Consider the following 23,206-nt stretch of genomic DNA (forward strand, 5'->3'; position numbering starts at 1 on the left):
TCCCATTCCCCCACTCAACCCCCCCCCCCCTCCCCTGCCCCTTGAAGCGCCAGACACACTGAGCAGGGCATGGCCTGGAGGCTCAAGTAAATCCCAGAGCCAAGGTGGTCTTGAGGGGGCATGAGAGAGATCAGTCAGTCGAACGAGTAGAGTGGGCTCGAGGCAGCATATAAAAGACCTGTGCAGGATATAATAACCAATCACAGGCTACGAAACATAGCACTAAGCAAATCTGGGTTGCTGGAAATCGGAGGGGATTAGGTAGAGCCTCAAAAGGCCAAGTCCGGAGGCGAATACGCATGCCATTTCACTCAAGACTGACGCTGTAATGGGGTGCTGATCTCGAGGAGAGGTACGGCACTAAGGTAGAAATAAAGATAAAGGGGGTTGGTGGCAACAGGCGCAACGGCAAAGACCACGTAGGCCAGCCCTGAAACGGCTCTTCTAAGCTGGTGCACAGGAACGGAGCAGACAAACTTGGCGAAGGGACAAGCTGCAGACACACTCTGTGGAGTGCGCCATTAACAGTGCAAGAGCGAAGGCGGCTGCATGCGTTGCAACTAGCATTATCCTGACTGAGCACACTGATGCCCCTCGAAGCAAGCAAAACTGAGGGCACCACAGGGCCTGCGGGGCGAGATGGTGACCATGGGTGGCAAGACCAAATACAAGCAAACCACATTGGAAACCTTTGCGAAAGGCCAACCAAACAGATGAGATGAAGACAAGAGTGTTACAAACAAGGAGCAGGCATCGCTATCAGAAAACATGGCAGATGCGTGGCAGCAGAAGATCCTGGTGGCTATCGCAACACTTCAAGCAACACTAGAGGCTAAATTTGAGGCAGTGGCCATTGATGTGGCATTGCTACGGCAGGATGTCAGAGCTATAGCAGAAGGCACTGGGTAATTGGAGGAGCAGGTCAAAGAGAACAGAGGTTAAGGTACAGACGACGAAAGTAATCGACATTCTCCAACAAAGTCAAATTACTGGAAGACGGGGCTAAGGAAGCAGAAGGACTGGCATGCAGAAAAATTAGGATTGTGGGGCTATCTGAGGGTGCGGAGGGGTCTGATGCCACCACGTTCATTGAGAACATGCCGATACAAAAAATAGGGGCAGAAGAATTTATGCAGGGATTCCCGATAGAACAAGCTCACTGTTTCCTCGTTAGACAACTGCCGCCGGGTGCCCCGCTGAGGCTAGTGATGGCCAAGGTGCTAAACTACAAGGACTAAGAGAAGATCCTGGCCTTCTCAAGAGCAAGAGGGACAACTGAAAGGGTGTCAGCGAAGATCTGTGTACCCCAACTACACTTTTCAGGTTCAGAAGAGAAGAGCCAAGTAAATCACGAGTAAGGCCAGGCTAAGGAAGGCTGGTCTAAAGTACATGTTATATCCAGCGAAGCTAAAGGTGATGCATAACGGCAAAGCTCTTTTCTTCAAGACACCAACGGATGCACATGAGTGGATGGACAGTTCCCAGATACCGGACACGCAAGAACAGATTCAACACACTAGTAGAGGGGAGGAGAAACCGGAATAGCTGGCTATGACCGAACCAATAACATGGAAAGATGTATGTCATTGGATATAGGCATGTTTAAGCCTTATGATGATCGAAACGTAGGAGTAAAATGGGAGCGATAAGATCTGTTCCAGAGAGAACAAGAGCAACACTGTGGGCAAAGAAGCACGGTAGAGGGAACGCCGGGAGCAGACCTGCTACTCCCCCACCCCCTGCCGCCTGGGAAGTCGTTTTAGGGCCACAGTATAGGGCCCACCCTTTAGGGCACCAGGAACCTGGTCTAGCGATTTGGCTGAATGGAGCGGAAACGGGAAAGTCCTAGCATGGTATACACAGCTGGACAGGTTGAGTTTCAGTTTAGGTTGGTGTGGGGATGTGGGGGGGGGCGGGTTTGTGGGTGAGGGAATGGGAAAGGGATGCCTGACCTATAGGGTGGAACATGGCACCGAACTCTTAATGAGGCGGGCAATGGGTTGGTGGCCTCATTGATGCCCCCGTACTTGGTGTTATAATGGCTGACGAAGTAAAAATCATGAGGTGGAATGTATGGGGGCTGAACATTTATATTAAGAGGAAAAGGGTTGGAATAGCATTGTTGTAGAAAAATGCACTCAGTCACACAAAGACCGAAAATCTTGGTGGGGGTGTTGGGTGGGATTGATGGTAGGTTCCAATTACTCGACATATGGAAGAGGGGGTCTCATTTGGGTAGATCCCTCTGTTCCGTATTGGCCACTAAGACAATTAATGAGGGCAGGATGGCAATATTGCCCGGTATATTAGAAAACCCTGAGATATGTATTGCAAATACCTATGCCCTCAATCATGATGCCACAGCGTTTTTTAGGTCATTGTATGAGGGGTTGGGACCCTTTAGAGGTGGGACATTGATTGGAGGAGAGAATTTTAATTGTACCTTGAAACTGACCATAGATAGATCAGATAGGAAGCACAAACGGCAGTCTCCTCCAGCCAAGGTGTTAAACTCGCTGCTGAAGCACTTTCAGTTACGAGATCTATGGAGGGTACAACACGAGGGAGGTAGGGAGTACTCTAATTATTCTGCCCCGCCTCAAGTATACACAAGAATAGATTGTGTTTGCGAGTGAGGAACACAAAGTTGAGTTCTAGCAGAATACCTAGCCAGGGTCCTATCAGATCACTCCGCACATGTGGTGCGATGGCGGATGTCTCCCCCGAAACCACCCATACCTACGTGGAAGTTGAGAAGTGAGGCACTGCTAGACATCCTTTTCTGAGCACATTGGGAAGAGGACGGTGGAATTCATTGCAGTAAACGAGGGGAGTGTTCAAAAGGTGCACCCGGTATGGGAGGCGTATAAGGTGGTTATTAGAGGGGAAATGATAGCGGAGTCGGGAGGGGTACAAAAAGTTATTGTAAACGAACTACAGAGCGTGGAAGAGAAGCTGAAAGTATTAGAGAGGGAGGTGAAGGTGAGCAAGGAGCATATGGGGGAGGTAATAGAACTAAAAAAGGCATGTCTAACGCACTGGGACAGATTGGGGAAGTTTAACTATGCGAAATACCTGGAAAGGAGCCATGCTCCAGGGGATAAACTCGGGAGAATGTTAGCCTGGTTGTGTAGACGAAATGACACCAGAACCCCAATATGTTCCATCTGGAATGAGGACCAAGAAGAGATGAATACGCAGGCGGGGTTCAATGAGGTTTTCTCTGACTATTACAAAGCACTTTATGCAAAAGCCCTGGTGTGGGGGGGAGGGGGCAGGACCTACAGTATGTGCTAGACCTTATTACATCGCACCGATTAGATGCAGTTCAAGCGGAGTCACTGGGAGCAGTCATAACTCCGGAGGAAGTTGTTGCAACCATTAGAACGTTGATTATGTGGAAGGCCCCGGGCACAGATGGACTCCCTAGTGAATTTTATAAAGCCTACGGAGATACGCTGGCGCCGTTGATGGATAAGGTGTACAACGAGGCATACACGGTACATATACTCCTCGAGAGTTTGACACTACTGAAACCAGATAAGTACAGGCTGTGGATCCTATAGACCGCTGTCACTATTGAATCAAGACCGCAAGATCATTACAGCTATCTTGGCAAATAGGCTCCACAGGGTTATACATGTGCTGATCCACCAGGATTAAACCGAATAGGTACCGGGAGGGAACATTACTGGGAACCTCAGTAGATCGCACCAATGATTTTCAACATTGCGGGTTGCAAGGAAGAGTATGCTGGATGCAACTAAGGCTTTTGACTCAGTGCACTGGAATTGGGTGTATGCTACGATAATGATTGGCATTGGGCCACAGTACATGAAATGGGTGCAATTTATATATACCGAACCAATGGCCAGAGTCCGGACTGGGAGCGTATACTCGGACACGTGGCAACTACATAGAGGTATTAGACAGGGCTGCCCACTGTCCCCAATGATGTATGTTATTGTGGCGGAGCCTATGGCTGTGTATATGAGGCAGGCAGGAATATGGAGATGCAGAGATAGAGACAGGGGGCTGAAACATGTGGTGTCCATATATGCGGACGATCTGTTGCTATATCGGAGCAACTCGGAAGTGAATCTGCCATATATCCAGGAGGTGTTGACAATTCTAGTGCACTGACAGGAATCCAGATAAATAAGAGCAAGTCATGCTTATTCCCACTAGCTGCGATGGCGACGGTGGCGGGAGAGGACTTACCAATCCTTCCTCTACCCTGGAGCAAGAACTCCTTCAGGTAGTTGGGAATAAACATTTATCGAGACCCTACGCAGGAACACAAATTTAATACAGTAATGGCCAAAAATGGGTTGATGAAGTCTCTGGAGTTTTGGGGCAAGCTACCCCTATCGTTGATGGGCAGAGCAGCACTGCTGAAAAAAAAAATGGTGGCGCTGCCGAGGCTCATGCATTGTTTTGGGAATGTCCTGTATAACATCCCGAGGCAGTTCTTCCGAGACTTAGAAAAGATATGCAGGGGTTTCTTATGGCAAGCAGGGAGGCACAAGGTGGCCCTGAGTACACTGCAAAGACCGGACGAGCACGGAGGGCTGAAGATACCGAATTTCGAGCCGTGTCTGACGTGTCAGCTAAAGCATGTTGTGCAGTGGATGGGCGACGATCCTACGACAAACGGTGCTGTTGCAACCGGCTATCAAAGGAAGGTACCAAAGAGAGCTACTTTGGATTCCAGCAGGGGTACAAACCGGATGTGCTTACCTGGTAGAATTAGGCATCCGAGTGTGGAGAAGAGCTTGTAGTACAATGGGACTAGTGGATCCGATCTCGCCGCAGGCCCCGATAGCAATCTTGGAAGGTAAACCTGGCAGCAGGGCGGTGGTACGGAAAAGGTGGGAGTAATGTGGGATGGCAACAGTGGGGGAGCTACGAGATAAGGGGCTGATGATGTTTACAGGGCTACTAGAAACCACGGGTATACATGATGGCCAGTTCCTGTTACATAACACGGTGAGGAAGGTATTGCGAGACAGATGGCCAAATAGTATTGCTGAAACTATAGAAAATGAAGATACTGAGACACTGCTAGTGGTGGCAGAGGGTGGACATGCCGTCTCTAGGATCTACGAAGTATTGATAGACTGGGCTTCGAGAACGGAACTGAAGTGAAGAGAGAGGTGGGAAATAGAATTGGGAAAAGTGTTCGCGGATAAAGAATGGAGGGGAGGTGAAGTTGTATCCTAAAAAGGTCTCTAGGAACGCCAGCCTGCAGTTGAGACAATTGTACATTACGCAGAGAGCATAGCTAACGCCTGCCACTATTGCAACCTTTAGGGGTGCGAAAAGTCATGAATGCCCTAGATGTAGGATGGCAAATGCTGGACTGGTGCACATGTTTCTAGGATGTCCCAGAGTGCAGGGGTTAGGGAGGTAGGTGGCAAACAGGGCATCACAAGGTGGTATAGAGCGGGATGTCCAGACCCCGGAGGCTTGAATGCTGGGTAGATTTAACAGGAATGTAAAGGATAAACCGCTAAATAAAATCAAAGGTTTTATGTATATAATAGCTAAGCGTAGTATAGCTATGAGATGGAAAGATGCTAGAGAGCCAAGCGTAACAGGATGGTGGAGGGAGTTGGAAAAGTGGCTTATTGCAGAAACTGGAGTATGGGAAAAAGCTCCGAATGAACAAAGAGCCGGACTGGAAATGGATATTCAACTATGGATAGCGTTAACCGTGACTTTGTTTGCACATAATGTGATGAAGAGGACATGCAGGCCGCACAAGGAGAAGTAGATGCAGATTAAAATGTTATGTACAGGCAAGCTGGTGGGGATTTAATAGAAGTAGATAGAGTTGGAAAATGAAAGAATATGTTGTAGGACATTGTGTGGTGGTGTTTATTGTGGTTTTGTTTTTAAAATGCAATAACAAAAATATTTTTTTTTAAAGCTTGGTACTTTACCAGGATATCTGACTCTATTTTCTAATAAGAAAGGTTTTAATTTTGATGAGATTTTGTTTTAATTTGTGGCCCACTCGGAAAGTTTAAGTGAGAAGAAAGCAATGGCAGAAGGATATTTGTTGTAGGTTTTGTAATGACAGAACTAATATTGAAACATTGAAGCAAATTTGAGTATATTGTCTGACTTTCAGATAGAAGCGTTTTTGATATTTTATTCATAAAACTGATTTTGTTGATTGTGAAGCCTTATGGACCTATGTAATGATGGTCACTTGAATTCAGTAGTTATGGTTGGGCTATTTGAATTCTCTAAATATTAGTATTGATGGCACTTGAAAATATTGATATGAGATGATATGGCATTTGTAACGCACCTATACACAAGTGTTTCAAGGTGCGACGAGGCAGGGGGGGGGGGGACAAGGGGAGACAGACAACGATCCTACTAGGCCAGGTGTCATTCAGATCGCGCAAGTGCAAGGGTAGAGGGGAAAGGAAAAGTGCAAGGGGGAAAGGGAGAGGGGAAAGTGCAGTACAGGGTTAATAGCATACAGGAATACAAGGGCCAACTAGTGGCAAGTGCGAGGTAAGTGCAGACAAGTGCTAAGGAAGGGGGGCTGTAGGGATACAGACACAGTCTCGTAGTGCAGGGGGTGCCAGGGAGGCAGTGCAGGGGAGAGTGGCTGGGCCAAGGACCGAGAATGCGGAGTGGCCCAGTTGCAGTTTCAGTAACTTTAGCAGGGGAGAGGGGGAGAGAAAGCCGAGGCGAAGAGGAAGGTTTTGAGGTGCTTCCGGAACCGGAGATGGTTCTCCTCAAGTTTCAGGGAGGCAGGAAGGCTGTTCCAGAGGGAGGCCCCTGCAGCGGAGAGAGATCTGCCACCAACTCGTTGTTTGGAAAAGCGGCTGACCCTGAGGGAGTTGGAGGCGGATGAGCGAAGAGCTCGAGAAGGAAGATATTTAGGAAGAGAGAGTTGAAGGTATGTTGGCCCAAGGGCCCAGAAGGCCTTGTGGACAATGCAGAGGGTTTTGAACTTGATCCTCGCAGTCACTGGGAGCCAGTGCAGAGATTTCAGTTCTGGAGAGATACGGTCCCTGGGCTTGAGGCCAAGAACACGTCTCGCAGTCCTGTTCTGTATGAGCTGCAAAGGGCGGAGAGTAGAGGCAGGCAGATTTAGATAGAGGCTGTTACAGTAGTCCAGCTTCGAGAGAACCAGGGCTCTAGAGACAGAGAGCTTCTGGGGGAAGGAGAGGAAAGGAAGGATACTTCTGAGGAGGTGTAGCTGGTAGTGTGACTTCTTAGAGACGTCGGATATGTGAGGAGAGAAGGAGAGTGTGGAGTCGAAGATGACCCTGAGGTTTTTTGCCTTGCAGGAAGAGGGCCAAGAGAGGCCGGCCAAAGAGCTGCAGGGAAGGAGGGAGTGGGTGTGCCGATGAGTAGAATCTCGGTCTTACTGGCATTAAGGCAGAGGTCATTGGCGGCAAACCAGTCCTGGATAGCAGGAAGACAGTCTGAGATGAGGGAAGGAGAAGAGGAGGCCGAGGGTAGCCTGAAAATGAGCTGGGTATCGTCCGCATAGCACTGAAAGTTGGGGCAGAGAGCGGCGATGCGGTGGCTGAGAAGTGCCAGATATTGGTCGAAAAGTCAGGGGGAGAGGTTAGATCCATGGGGGACACCACAGGTAGAGAAAAAGATGTCAGAGGAAAGACCCCAGTTGGACCTGGGAGGGTCGATTGGAGATAAGGTCAGCCACGCCAGAGCCTGACCAGTGATACCCAGGTTATCACGGAGACGGTTGAGCAGGATGGTATGGTTGACAGTATCAAAGGCAGAAGAGAGTTGAAGCAAAATGAGAACACATGGAGTGCTAGAGTCAAGGTTCGAGAGCAGGTCCTCACGGATGTTCAGGAGAGCAGTTTCCATGCTTCTGGCGGCTCTGAAGCCAGACTGATGGTCATGAAGACTACCAACAGATTCAGCATCGAGATTAAGCTGGGAGATGGCCAGTTTCTCCAGGAGCTTGCCCAGGAAGGGAGTGTTAGAGATTGGGCGATAGTTAGCTGGGCAGGTGGGGTCGGAAGAGGGTTTCTTAAGAAGTGGGTGCCCAAGGGAGTACTTGAGAGGGGATGGGAAGACTCCAGAGGCGAAGGAGTGATTGCAGAAGTCAGCAAGGGCAGGGGCCAAGGAGTCGATGTGGTCCTTGATAGTTTTGGAGGAACAGGGGTGGACCTGTTTTGATGAGACTTTCATAGATCGGACTTGTCTCGAGACCTCGTCAGTAGAAAAAAGAGGAAAGGCAGAGAAGGGGAGAGGAGTGGCTGCAGAAGGGCCAGAGGGAGAGCAGGGAATAGAGGGGGGGAGGTGATAGGAGGAGAGTGAGGACAGGATGTCCTGAGTTTTTGATAAGTGAGAGGCCAGTGCTGTGCAGAGGGCCTGGGAGGGGACAGGAGAGGTAGAGACTGCAGCAGGGTTGGCCAGCTCCTTGCAGATTTTAAAGAGTTCGACCGAATTGTTAGATGCCTCAGAAAAGCGGGCTTGGATGAGGGCTCTCATCTTGGAGAGAACGGAGAGCCGGTATTGCCTTTGGAGCAGTCGGCAGGCCAGTTTGTCAGAGGATCAACATGAAGCACGCCATTTCCTCTCTGCCACCCTGCACTTGCGTTTAAGGGTGACGAGATCAGAGTCATACCAGGAGTTACATTTGGCTTTGGGCTTCAGGCGGATTCTCATGACAGGGGCAAGGATATCAAGAGCATCAGATATAGCAGAGTGGAGAGGGCTGTTTCAGGGTGGGAGTCAGCTGAAGGGGGAGGAGGGGGCGAGAAGGTGGCAGCGAAAGCCTCAATTGACACACGCTTCATGGGTCGGATGACCGAGAAGGAAGGTGGCAATGATGAGGGTGGCTTTGCCTGTGGGGTAGGGAAGGTGAGGTAGGAGGATAGGAGAAAGTGATCACTCAAAGAGAGAGGAGTGGAGAGAGGGACAGAGAGGGGAAGGTCAGAGGAGATCAGAGCATCAAGAGTGTGCCCTGCAGAATGAGTCGGCCTAGACGGGAGGATAGTGAGTGAGTGAGAGAGAGTCAGAGGTCGCGAAAGAGTCCAGAGGGGGGACAGGAGGCATCCAGGTGGATGTTGAAGTCTCCAAGAAGGAGTTGAGTGGTTGAGGACAGGAGTGAGGAGGAGAGGTCCTCCCACTCAGAGAGGAAGGAGGAGATTTGACCAGGTGGCCGATAGATAGTAGCCACGGTAAGGGAATGGCTAGGAGAGAGAGAGTCGGCAGACAAGACATTCAAAAGAGGAGTAGATCTGCGTGGGAGTAACAGTGGCAGGAATCCACTCAGGGAAGATAAGGGCCACACCCCCCAACAGGGTATAATCGCTGAGAATACGAGCACTTTATTAGCATATGATGTAAGAGGTCATGGTTTTTTTAATCTCTTGTTTCAATTCGGTTTTATATGGTGAATATTTGAATCTTGTTTGAAATGTATTGTATAGGTTTTTTTAACCATACACCGTAAAAAAAAGGGATGCAAAGTACCCCTGACACACTTGACTCTAAGGTGATGTGTGCAGCTTAAAACATAGAAGCATTTTGACCTTTACCAAAGTTGAGTAAAGTAAAACGGCTTTAAGTCAGGACAAGTTCAAAGCAAATAGTTGGGGTGGTGGGTGCTTCATAGATGTCTATGGAGGGAAAGCGGCAAAAAGAAAATATTTCCTAACAAGGGACAGGCGCTCCCTTCTCAATGGTTGACTCACTTCATGTGAGGTAAATTACCTCACTTGTGTGCGGTAGCTGTTTCTAACTAATGAATGCATGATTTAATGACTTTCTGTTCTTGAATGTGTATATGTAAATATTCGATCTATGATCAAATTAGAGTTGGAGGTACTAATATGTTTTTCACCAGACAAAGCTTTAACTGCTTATTTGGTTGGATTTGATTAGCTGGTTTTACATGTTGGAGCAATAGGTTCTTATTTAAACTGTAAGGTCAAAGGTTCATCCAGCTGAAGCAGATAAAAGTAGGTGCAATTATAATCGATTTAGAAGTTGTGAAACGGGTCTACTGAACACAGTGCATACATCACTATTGAAGTAATCTGTAATTCCAGCCAAATGCATCAAACTGAGAAGTCTCAAGTGGAAGATGAAATGAGAGAATGACGTGCAACACACTTCAAATATTTCCTGTTTTCTATTTATACAGGGTTGCTGGCCAAAAAAGCAATAGAAGCTGGATTGACTGTGAAATCTTATGTTAAAACAAGTTTAAGCCCAGGCAGTGGGGTTGTAACGTATTATTTGAAGAACAGTGGAGTCATGCCGTACCTTGCACAACTGGGGTAAGAACATTCTCTTTAGACAATACCACTTTTGTTGTCCTTACAGTGTGCAGCACAGTTTCTCCACCAAAAGCTATATTTACAAAGTATTGTATTTACAAAGTCAGATTAAATTCAAGGGTGGACTTTGCTTGTGACCGCTATTATCCTCACGTTTCAAGGACCCTCTTTAGATTGAACTCTGAATACTATTTTTCTACCTTATTTCCCATATTTCCTGAACAAAATACATTAGAAGACTGCGCCCTTCATGCACACTTTAGGAGCAGAAGGCCCAGACACACAAACTTGCTGTTTCATGCCAATTCTAGCATTTTAGGTATTCCCTTGAAGTCCATTTGAAAAGTATCTGGTACTGCTTCTGACTTTTATTTTGACGTAATCCTGAAAGTTGGTCTTTACTGTTCTTACGTTTTCAATCTTTTTTGCTTACCCTGAATGTTTCACCAAGCTTTTCCCTTATTGAGTCGGACTCACTAGGGATGCTACAACGCCGCGCCACCGCCATGTGTCATGTATGTGATTAATGGTACCACTTTCCATCGCCCAGTGCCTGCCCGCACTAGTTCTGGACAGTTTTCTCTTGTCTTTCACAGGACCACAAGAAGACCCAGTGTGTATTGCAACGGCGGTGAAACAAATCAATACACAGAAAAGCAAAACGGTGCAACTAAAATGGGCTATGAATCTTCCCTATAACCAGACAGTCCAGTACCATAGAAAGACCACTAACAGCAAAACTGCAGGGAATTATTCGGACTGTTACCAGATCCCTGCCGAAGAAGAGGGTGGGGCTTAGAGTTTTTTTTTAAAGTCTCTTAGCTGTGTAACCAAACCCCTGTGGCAATGTAAGGTCAGGATTGTCTTTTAGAATCGGGTGAGCCAATGGAAGGGGTGAGGGGAATAGTTGGGGAAACACACAATATATAAGGGGGAATGACTGAGGAGTTTGGGTTGTGAGGGTGAAGTCCGCAAGAGAGGAGGTGGGCCGAGAGGCTAAACTGAGGAAGAACAGCACAGCAGAGTGCTGAGAAGTTGGTGTCCCATTGGTGTTGAGGTGCAGGTGAGGTATTGTCTGTGAGAGTGATACTAGCTGTATGTAGTGTGAAGGTGTTTGTGTAAAAGGTGATTGAAATAAAGAGGGGAAGAAGGTTGTTAGGACAGTTTTTCTGAAGTCCAACTAAGGGCTTAGTAAAAACCATTCAACTGAGGCAGTACAAGACTCCACTCTTAGTACAAGGCTGTACCACCGGAGTACATGGTTGCATGGTTACATGGAGGTTACATGGTTACATGGAGTATACACAGAGCAACCAGGCTTATTTTAGGAGGGAGAGGGGGCTGTAGAATCAGTACAAATGAAATTGTAATACAAATGGTTCAAAGAAACACAAACACCATGTATGTAAAAATAAATGATTTGTTTAAATACAGGTAGGCCGATATAAATCTAGGGGTAAATAAGTACTATCACACATTATATGTAATCGGAATTATCAAAACACAACACTATGCTTGAAGGTGCACAGACCAAAGCATAAACCTTATTTGGAACACCTAGCAGTATACGCATTCAGTATAGGTCACACCCATTCTTTGGGAGTAAACACCAATGGTTACTTTCACAATTACATTCAGTGATGCCAGGGGCAGTAGACCCTAACAGTTGTATAATGACTCTCAGTAACAAATCACATAATTAGTCAAATGGACAGTATAGGTTTTGTGAATAGTGTAACACTTATTCCAGGTACAGTAAAAACCTATAACTACTTTTGTGATAACACGCAGTTATACTAGGTGAGTAAAAACTAAGCCTGTAATATTCAATTACAGGTGTTTTTGAGATCAGTGAAACACAGATTGAGATGAGCAGTAACTCTTGTAACTTATTTTTTGGGATGGCACACGGCTATCTCAAGGTAAGTAAAACCCATATACTTTTTTTAACCTCGCAATTAAATCCAGGGTAGTTATTTCCCTGCTATACAAGTAACTTATGTATGACCTATGAGTGACAGAACCAAAGAGACTCTGTGAGTCTGTCTACAACAGCACAAGGAAAGCAAAACCCAATGTTAAGCTTTATTGAATGACTCCGTTATTCTAGGTAGGCAACAACCTAATACAGACTTATTCTGGACAGGCTAGCAGCAAGTCAGGGGAAGCAAGACTCAGTTGGAGGACACTCGTACAATTATCCTATCAGGCATAATCTGGTGAAACCAACACATTACTTTTAAGAATAGTGCATCACAAACCCAAGGTAAATAAGAACTTTTTAACTGTTCACTCTTAGAGTTAGTTACCAAACAACTCTTTACAAGTAAGTAACTTTTAAACACATTTTCTTTTCTAGGCAAAATGGCCCAATCCCTTAAGTCTTTCCCTTATTCTTGAAGCATGAGTGTTCTCAGTGGCAGAAGGCGGGTCACTAGGATCTAGTGTCCAACAGGCAGTATCAGGATAGGTTCTTAAGTAGCAAAAGTCAGAGTTCCTTAGGAAGACTGGGCAAACAGATTGTTCTAACTCTAGAAGTAAAGTACTAGAGTCCAGGAGCTTCATAGAAGACACCCTAGCAGGATTCCAGCAGTGGGACTTGGTGCACCGGATGAGAGGCCTCCCCATCACAGAAAAACACCCCACAGCTATACAGAAATCCTAACAGACTTCAAGTACATACCAAAGTCCACAGTAGTACCTCAGCATTGAAGATTTTGCAGCAGGGGAACTTCGGGATCTGCAGCCAAATACCCGGTCATTAGATTACTTGTCGTGGTGACTGAAAACAAGACCACAGAAGGAACCTTGCAGCAGGGATCAATGGAGAAGGCTCTAGGCAAGGTTTTCCTTGTGGCTGAATGTGGTTCTGCGTATCTGGTGTCTTTAAATGGTGCACAGAAGACAGAACATCAGGGTTGAATTCTCGTTACAAAGGTCCAGCCCTCTATTGAGGCGACGTTTTAGACTCGATCCGTGTCTCTGGAGATTCACCAGGATGCCCACGAAGTTTCAGCGAGATTCAGAACTCTGAAGACCGTGCACCGCATGATGGCTCGAGGTCCCAGGGTATTGGGGTATTGCAACCCTGCAAGGTCACAGCAACAAATGGAATGGCTCAAAATGCAGGTCTTCTTGAGTCTCGTGGGTCTCACCGGGCTCTGGGTCAGGGTCGTCGTTTTCAGAGTCCCCAGGTCGATCGGAAGGAAGGGCTACAGCAGGCTCTGGATACACAGGCTCTCCAGTCGCGTGAAATCATTTCAGCCGCTTTTCTTTCATCATCCTCTTTGGTTTCGGTTCCAGTGGTTGACTTGTCTTCAGCTTCCACGTTCGCAGTATTTAACAGGAACTACAGCAAAACCTCTGCATTCTCTCCCTGCATTTTACAACAAGTGGTGGTCTGGTTGTCCAATTAGGACAGCCAGCCCTCCACTGGGATTTGTCCCCATTCAGGCAAGACAAAGGGCTGTGGAGTTTTGGACTCCTCCCTCGCTTCCTACTCTCACAGACAGACTGGAGCCTGGGCGGGGAGATAAAAATCACACAAAGGAATTTCCTGCCCTGGATGTCGGGGGGGGGGGGGGGGTAAGGAGCAAGAAAGGACAAGAAACAATAAAATGGTGAAAAAAGAAGACTGGCCATTTTGGTAAAATGAGCACCCTTAAGTGCCTTTACTGCAGCTGTGCACACAGCCCGCTGTAAAGGTGCACCAAATTAATACAATGTATTACTGCCACCAGCGATTGAAGGAAAGCTTGTCCCTGTAACAGAATTGTTACAATGTATCCCCTTTCACACTGAACTGTATCTCCCCAGCACTCCACATAAGGTGGGGTGTGCTGGTTGCACCTAACTAAATGTAAAAGGGATCCAAAGATCCTTTCTACCCTTGGGAATTGTAGTTCTCTCAAGTTTAGTCAGAGAAAGTTAAAAGGGCAGCCCCTAGGGCAACCCAGCAACAACAGACCCTTATTGCCAAAAAGTTGTTAAATACACTAAGGAGTCAGAAAACTAAAGAGTAAAAGATTGTGGGTGTGGGAAAAAGGTTCCCACTGAGAGGTATTAAGGAAAAATATCCCACTAGTAAGGCAAAAAGTTCTGGGCTTGTCCCATGTCAGGAAGATTTACATTTCTATGAAAATCTTACCTAACAAAGGTGCAGGGGGATTTTGAGAGTGCAAATAAGAGCAAGAGTATATGTTAGGAGTCTGTGGAGAGAGTGCAAGACAGTGGTGGGAGCAGTGGTGAGGGCGGAGTGAAGCAGGAGGGTGCTTCAGGTAGTGGTAAAATATGCGTAGAGTGGTAATGTTAGAGCACAAGTTTATGGTTAGGAGAGTAAAGTGGAGACAAAAGGGAAGGAAGGGGAATGGTAGGGGGAGCCGAATGAAGCGGTGAGTGTACATCGAAGGTACAGAAGAGTGAGAAGATGCCAGGGGGAGGGAGACACGACTGGTGAGGGAGAGCGAAAATAAGAGGGAATAGTAAGATCAAGGGAAAGGAAAGAACAGAAGTGACTATACCAGTTGGTACACTTAAACCATTGGTCCCTATTTTTGAAACTTTGGGAATTTCAGGTCAGAGCACTCTTACCAGTCCAGGAGAGGGGAAAGAGATGGATGAGGCTCCAGCCTTTAGGCCTCCATCCATAGCCAGAACGCTTTTAAACATTAAGGGTTAACAATCTCTAGTTGTAAATCAAGGTTAATCCGGAAGTGTGGGCTAGGGTGGAGGGAGTCCACTAGAAGACTAGAGGACTGGCGAGTAGTCGGACCCCCCTTTAAAAACCCTGATGAAGCCTTTGTTCTATCTTTGACTGTAACATAAAGGCCTGCTGAACCCTTAAATCTCACAGGGGGCCCACCTGGCCCCCCGCCGCCCAGGCCAAGAAGCCCTCATTGGTGGAGCCATATATTCTGTTGAAAGTAAAATTAATTCTGGGTAATGATACCCAAAAGCTACTGTTTTCCTAGGCCATTGATGCAGATGTTGGCCCTCTGTATCCTAGGAAAGTTATCCAGGCACATGCCAAGTAGTTTTTAATACCTGAATCTACAGACTCCTTGGCACAGAGCATCTAGCTGGCACACTTGATGAGAAGATAAATTTCGTTTCCTTGGATGGAAACTAAGTTGTTCAAGAATTGTGTTGGCTTCGTGGAGCCTAGGAAGCCTGAGCCAAGAGCGGGAACACCCGATCAGTTGACTATTCTTTAGCATGTCTAATTCATTAGTAAATTGGCATTTTAGGGAGATTTTTCTTCTTACAAATCCTCCCCTTACTTCCTGTGAGCCCCCAGAACTACTGCTGGCCTTTCTTGACTTATTTGGTTGACTGATGAAGTTGAGTGAGGTTTGTCAACCTCACTCCCCCTGCTCCATTTGTTTTTGTTCTGTGCACACTGGTTGGCTTTATTAGGTTACCAGTGCTCGGAGAGACCCCTTGCTTTGGTCTGGCATCTGTCTTCCTTATGACAGCACCCATAACCTTATTTGGAGGGCTTCCACTGGCTCTTGGGGCCCCTTTCGATGTGTTTATGGTGCGCTGTGTAGCCCATGTGCCCTCCGAGTGCAGGGCATGTCACCCCCTTTTTATAACATGTATGTTTTCCCTTGCAGCGCAAACAATATTTAATTTAATGCTGTGGGGACACTGTGTCCCCTATTATTCTGTCTAAAGTAACACTTTTGTAACTTTCCATGCTTCTAAACAGACTAGTCGGAGTTGATGGCTTTCTTTCAAACTTTTTTTCGGATGCAACATCTTGTGCTACCTTTTAAGCTGTGATAATGAATTTAGGTGGACTATATACTCAGTGGCCCCTCTCCTGTGTTTAACGTCCTGTTCAAGATGACATTTACAGGTGGGGTATGTTTCTTTTTTGCATCTTTGTGGACTTTCTTCTGGAAAGCCTGAGAAGGCTGATCCGTGTTTTAGCTGGAAGGAACTGGGGAAAGTGCGGTATGTCCCTAATCCATATTCCTCCAGAGGTATGACTGTTGCTGGTCTGATTCTGTGAGGCTGGCTGTCCCCTATTGAACAGACACCGTTGTTGGGCAATATTGTATGCAATAACCCTGTAGGAGACTACACCAGTCCTGTCCTCTTGGTATTTGGTAACCCACCTATTGGTATAGGTCTATACTGCACAAGTTGGTAGTGTGACTGAGCAGCAAGACTTGTCTCAAGACCGGTAAATGTGAGCTTTACAGCTGTAGCATCGAAATCCACACCTACAAGAATCCAAATAACATGGTTTTCTAGTAAAATCATTATTTAACGGCCAGTTTTAAATAAGTATTCTTTAAAAAGGGCAATGTGCAACAATAAAAATACACTTGCACTTTCTCAGAATTAAGAAAAGCAAGTAGATACTAGTTAGAGATGCTTCATACACTCTTCCTACACCCTGAGTTGACTTCAATTACTAGGGCAGTATTGGCATTTATATATCACTTTTTGCACTTAGTAAAGGTTGTCAAAGGTTAGGGAAGGAAAAAGGTTAACAGGTTCTCAGAGCATGTGAGCACTTTTCAATCTCCCAATGAAGTCTAGATAAAACCTTTCCTAGCAATACTAGTTAAACCAATGTACCACCTATGAGGGACAGTTGGCATCAAAGTCAATGGGTCAGAAGAGTCAGCAGGGAGCCAGTACAGCCAAAGTCAATTTGAACGAACAATGTCTATGGAGCTGAGGCACTTCTTAGATAGCATAAAAGTCTTGCGCAAAGTTCGACAGTTTGTAGAAAATCACTGTTGGGCCACAAGCTGTTAGGCTTGTGAAAGTCAGAGCTGACATCAACTCTTCAAAAAGCAGCTAGTGCAAGTCTCAAGTGAGATAATGCAAGCTACAGACAAGAGGCAAGAACCCCTTAGCACAGTACCTTATGTTAGAAGAAGTTCCAGCTGGCTTCTGTTCTGATTGCAGGGTTGCAGATCCTGGGTTCCTTGGCCTGGGTCATGGGGGTCAAGAGGCAGGACGTCTGGAGGACTCCTGCACTGCAGTTTTGAATGTCAGTAGCAGCTATGGGCTCTTTTCAGTTCAGCAGCACTTTGCAGTTTCAGCTACGGGCAAATGGCACCACCGCAGATCTTGGACACTTGATGGGCTTCCTTCACTCCGTGAGTCCAGCACTCTGGTGAGGTGACTCTAGCTTGGGTCGTCCTGCTTCGGGACAGTCCTCAGGATCTTTTTGGAGCTTCGGTCTGGCTTAAAGACGCTGCACTCGACTACGGGTTCCTGCAGCAGCAAAGTATAGCCAGTTGGGGAAGCTCTTCCAGCAAAGTTCGTCTTGGGGTTAGTTGGTCCCACCAACCCAAGGGAAGAAGTAGTCTTTTCCGGGGCTTCTCTAGTAGATTCGGAAAAGCAGTTACAGCACAGCAGCAGGGCTACCCCGGGCAGTTCAACTGTCCAGGAGAATGCAGCAAGCGTACTCTTCACAATTCCTTTGTCTGATGTTTTGTCCAGTGGTCGATTGTCTTCTGTTCAAGAAGCCTCACCGTTTATGCAGGTTTCTCCCATTCATGCACAACCTAGCTGTCACTCGCACAACAGGGTGGCTGTCCTGCAAGGCCAGCCAATCAGCACTGGGTGCATTCAGGTAACCAAGGAGACTGAGGACAGGGAGTTTCAGGCACTTCCTTCGCTTCCTGGCCTGCACCTTCCTGCCCTGCCAGACACACTGACGCCAGAGGTGGGGTTCAGTACTTAAGCCTGGCAAAGGCAAAACAAACAAAAGGGTTAAACCTGGTTTGGCGCGCAGAGTAAAACCCAAGAAAGACCTTACTAACAAGAAAGGGCGAAAAAAGAAGACCAGGGCTAGTTTGACTTAATGCTCACCCATGGGTGCTATACTGCAGCTGATGATTCAGCCTGTGGTAGAAAAGCACAATGGTAGGAAAATTTAAACCACTGCCGACAGCCATTTAAAGTAGTGAAGGTAACATAACATTTTTACATGAGTAAGTAGAAAAAGGCGCTACTAAGTAACCCCCAGAGCTCCACATAAAATGGGGCGAGATGGATCTACAGAGAGAAACGCTAAGTAAAGTCAATTTCACTTTACTACTCTTGGGAACAGTAGTTCACCCAAGTGAAGGTATTTAAACCTTAAGAGATCTAAAGGATTTCTCTGTGACACTTCACTGAGGGTGCTATGTGTCACCATACAAAAAGTAGATGCCTATGGAGTTTGTCAGACTCCAAAAACAAAGGAAATACAGAATCCAAATCAGATGAAAACATGAGTGAGGAAAAAAGGTCTCACTCCAGGATAAATAAAAGTCCTAAAGTCCAGCAAAAGAGCTGGGGGTCTCAGGTTAAAGGGAATTAGCACAGCAATGAGAATTCTCCCTAACAACCTACAAGTTTGAGTGTTGTGAATTCCCTTTATTGAATGGCTGGGGTCGACCCCAAGCCTGAATTCCGAATATACAAAGGAGAGCTGGACCCAGCAAGCAAGTACACCACTGCAAATACATATATTCGGAGAGTAAGTGAGCCTCAGGCATTGTCCATGACAGAACCCTTTGTCACAGTACACAAAAACAAGGTGGCCTTAAGAACACCAAGGATTCTCACCGAAATGCATTTTGTTTCATATCAACCAATTAACTGAACTGCCAGCTTTCCTCAAAATTCAGGGGAAAGAGAACTCCACACACTGGATGTTCCAATGGCAGTCATGTACCAATTTAATAAGACAAACCCACGCAGGAAAACGGAACAGTTCTTTGTTTCCTTAACAGCTGGGAGAGAAGGGCAACCTTTCTCAAAGGCTACCTTCTCTAGATGGATCGTAAGATGCATCCAGCACTGTTACACACTGTCAAACAAGACGCAGCTATTCACGGCCAAAGCACGCTCCACACGTGGTACAGGGGCTACATTGGGGCTACATTAGCATTCATTGCTAACGTGCCACTAGAAGCGATTGGCAAGGTTGCCACATGGAGTTCGGTTCACACTTTCACACAACATTGTGTTGACACACAGGCAAGGAATGACTAGCAGGTTGGACAAGCAGTGCGAAAGCATTTGTTCTCCAGCATGGGGTCTGGCATGGATTCACATGCTCGTGAATGGTTCCATGTTCTTTCATCAACAGGCTTTCTAACGCCTGCTGTTTCAACGTGGAAAGAATATGAAAACGTTCACAAAATTCTTTTTTTTAATTTTATTTTTTTTAAGTGGGGCTTCCACCCCCAATCCTCCCCTCATCCACCCCTTTTTAACTATTCCTGACCCCCCCAACCCCTTATCTGCCATTTGCCACCCACCCAAAAGAAATCGAAACTTTTTTGTTATTCTTTCCACTTTGAAACAGCACTCCTTCGGTAGGCCGGGAATCCTTGGTAAAAGAAAAAAGTTTACTGTATTTCTACTCTAAACCAATCACTGTACTCTGGGTCATACTGCCCCCCAGCCAATTACTGCCCTCCTAAACCCCTCCTCTGGCAGCCATCTTCAGATTTTTACTGCATGTTCGAGTGTTGGGAGTCCTCATGTTTTGCTGCATGAGCTATTCCACGTTTTACGTGCTTTTTCGATAAGTCCGATTTTTGTCAAGCAGAGCATGTGCTCTTTCTCTCCATCGGCCAACAAGCGGGGATCCGTTTGTCAGTGAATTTCAGAACCCCTCAAGGGCAAGAATCGTCAAAGGTACATCGAAGATTCCAGAAGGCCGCCTGGCCTACTTCGCACTCCGGACCATGTTGGAAGAGAAGAAACGGGGAAGCTCCCTTTTCAAGCTCTGCTCCAGCTGCTGACTTTGGAACGTGTTTGTAGAGGACAAACCCCTTCAGTGCCTCTACTGGCTCCATCCAGACCACAGGGAAGCAGATTGTGAATTCTGCCTCGGTTTCTCCACGCGAACCATGAAGGATGGTCACAGTAGACTGGTGGCGTCACTCAGCAACAAGGCCTCTACCCTGTGCCGCAAGAAGGGGCATGCCTCACCCAGGACTGGCCGGTCCGAGGAGCGGGCTTCTAAGTCCTTTGAGGGCGCTCCATCCGTGGGGGCCTAAGATGAGGCCAGCACCGCAAGTCCGTTTCTGTCGTGGTTGTCACCCAAGCGGGTCGCGGGATGGGCAGGGCGTTTTCATCTTCACCATCTGCCTCCAGCTCCTCCTCGAAGAGAAAATCGGCTAACCCGGCCAAGTTGCAGGAAAAGCCAGAGTAGACTAAGGCGCAAGAAAAAGCAACCAACCTGCCCCAGAAGGCCCAGGTGGTCCAGGCAAAGTTGTCTTCAACGATGAGTTGGTAGCGGCCGCCCCCTCAAAGGCCAAAGGGACCTACCTAGTCAAGGTAGCCCGGCGGTGCCCAGAGTATCCCTACCCCCAAGGCGGGGAGGCCTTGGCTGGGCCGGTGGAGAAGACACTGTAAAAGAGGATGCCATACCTAAGCCCGACCCCTCAGGGTGCAAAAAAGGGGTGGGCGGGGGGCGTGGAGGACTCATGACAGACCCTACTCCATGGCTAGGATATTTCTTTCTCAGACGAGGAGGACCAGATGTCCATAAACACGATCCAGGAGGACGTGGGGGACGACGGCGGAAAGGCTGATGGCGTCGGGCCCGGTAGGCCTACCGCTACATCTCTCGGAGGGATCGGATCGCTGGACATCCTTTCAACCCTACACACCCTGGTGTGGGAAATTCAGAAAAGGATGCCAGACGACACCGGCCCCAGCTCTGGCCCCGAATCAACCTCTGGTGAAAGCGGCACTGTATGCCACCGCTTTGTAACGCTTACCTGAACTCCTCGGGAGCGCAAGACCTTCTCAGCCAGTGGATCTGTTGCTTGGGCACTTTTAGGATTTCTTTTCTGTGTAAACGACAATATCAATAGAACTACTATATCTATTTTCTGGGAAATTACTCTATAGCAGTGTGCCTTTGGTAATGCCTCCCTTCTCACCTTCTGTTAATGTTTTGTGAAGCTCTCCATCCTGTATTCTACAGGGGCGCATTGGAATGACGAACTTTGAACTTGGAAGGCTGCAGTGTTCAATGGAATCTTGTCTTTATAATGTCCTTGCTTTTCTAGAGTTGTCTTGGGTAAGTATTTGGTGAAAATATTATAGTTGGTTATATTTTGAATAGTCCCTACGTTGGAGAGAACTCTCGTTCTAATAATTTCCCTTAATCTTGCAGGTTCTTGGTTTTCGGAAAGGTTAATGGCTGCGGAATGACTGCAAACTTACTCGGGATGAAGAAACGTTTAACAAATGTAAGTTCGTCTATGTGGAGTAATTGCAGCCTTCAGGGAAGAGTGCAGTAAAAATTAAGTTGTAAAAACTTGAAAAAACTTCAGGTACGAAACAAATTTAAACTTCTTTCGTATTTCTATTAAGTTTGTTCGTTAATGAAATACCTTTTTGTTTGCAGGTTTTCGTAAAGGTGAAGAAATACCTTCGGAAGATGCAGAGTCTGCTGAGGAAGCCTCTGAATGAAGGTGCTGCAACCGCGAACGAAGACTGCTGCGAAGAAGATGCTGCGACTGATAGGGAACTTCTGACAGAAGATGCTGCGGCTACGAACAAAAACAGCTGACTGAAGAAATGCTTCTGAAATACTTCAGTATGGAAAGTCTTTTCAAATACTATGGAATTCTGTTGTTTTTCTGTGAAAACGAATGTCTGTTTTTCTCCTTTGACGGGTTCTGTGAGGGGAGATGCTGGTGGCGTTACCCGCTGTCAGCGGAACAGACACGAAGTGAGCATTCCAGCGGAGGCGGGGCTTAAGTAGCTCCCTCTGCAGTAGGTATAGAGTGTGCTGTAAGTTATCAGTGGACCTAGCGACGGCCATGTTTAGTGTATGAAAACCATTGTAAGCACTATGAGAGCCTATGGGTGCACATGATATGAATGGTACAAATGTCATTTGTGCCAGGCTTGTACCCACTGTTGACCTGCTGACTGATGTGATGTCCCTTGCTTCACCTTTATGCCTGAATGGGAACTGTGCTCATTTACAGGGTTCATGACACGCATCAACCTCCACACAAGCGCTGCGTGCCTACTCCACACTCCACCACCCACCCTAGGGACCCAGACCCGGTGACAACAGACGACATTGCCATGGCAGCCGGTTTGCCGCAGCAAAGGGCTTCTCCTCCAGACGAGGTGGGGTCGTTCCATGTCGCCAGACCGTCCAAACTCTTCCAACCGATGCCAGAAGAGACCAAGAAGGAAGGTTTCCTCTCCCAACAACGCAAGGCCAAGAGGAAGACAATCATGGCTGTGCCTCTCCTGGATGACGTTTGGGAGGAGCGCCTAGCTTTGATGAGTAAGGCACCGGCCAAGAGGGATAGGCTGGAGAAAACGTACCGGGTGTCGGAGTCAGCACCCAAGTGCCTATGATCGCAGCCTTCCCCAGATTGTGGTTTCGGCGGCAGCAAGGAAGAAGTCTTCTAACCCCTAGTCTTCATCCTCTGGATAGCGAGAGGAAGAAGTTAGATGCCATGGGAAGAACGGTGTTCTACTTTGCGGCATCAGCAGTCAAGGCAGCCAACACACTTGTAATCCTGTCCTGGAACGACAGGGAACTGTGGTATAAGATGGGCCCGATTCTGTAGTTCTTGCCCAAGGGCAAGAGGGTCGAGGCAATCTCCATCTTCCAAGAAGGGGAGGTGGCATCGGACCATGCCATCAGTGGCCCTGGACATCGAGGACACAGGGTTCCGACAGATAGGGGAACAGTGTCTGCCTGCGTAGTGGCTGGCTGAAAGCAACCAACTTCTGCCAGGTGGTCCGAACAAGGGTGCTGGACATGCGTTGCAAGCCATTAAGACTGACACAGAGACGGCCCTTGCCCTGGGCACTCTTCAGCAACATGCTTTTCCTTTCACGCCTCTGGCAGGAAGTCCGGCAGATCGTAGAACGGTTTCGGCAGAGGGTCCTCTTCGTACCGTCAA

The 23,206-nt window shown here is 47.2% G+C and overlaps 1 protein-coding gene across 7 annotated transcripts in view; it reads left to right on the forward strand.

The window, feature by feature from the left end:
* The window catches only part of ACO1 (aconitase 1), a 792,824-nt gene that overhangs the window by 494,387 nt on the left and 275,231 nt on the right, over positions 1 to 23,206 (forward strand). For all 7 annotated transcript variants that reach the window (XM_069625992.1, XM_069625995.1, XM_069625996.1 and 4 more), the window contains exon 12: positions 10,157 to 10,292. In XM_069625992.1, coding sequence (XP_069482093.1) covers positions 10,157 to 10,292 — 136 coding nt within the window. The remainder of the gene's footprint in view (positions 1 to 10,156; positions 10,293 to 23,206) is intronic.

Source organism: Ambystoma mexicanum, chromosome 6p (assembly GCF_040938575.1).
Source record: "Ambystoma mexicanum isolate Mex_15411 chromosome 6p, UKY_AmexF1_1, whole genome shotgun sequence".
NCBI lineage: Eukaryota > Metazoa > Chordata > Amphibia > Caudata > Ambystomatidae > Ambystoma > Ambystoma mexicanum.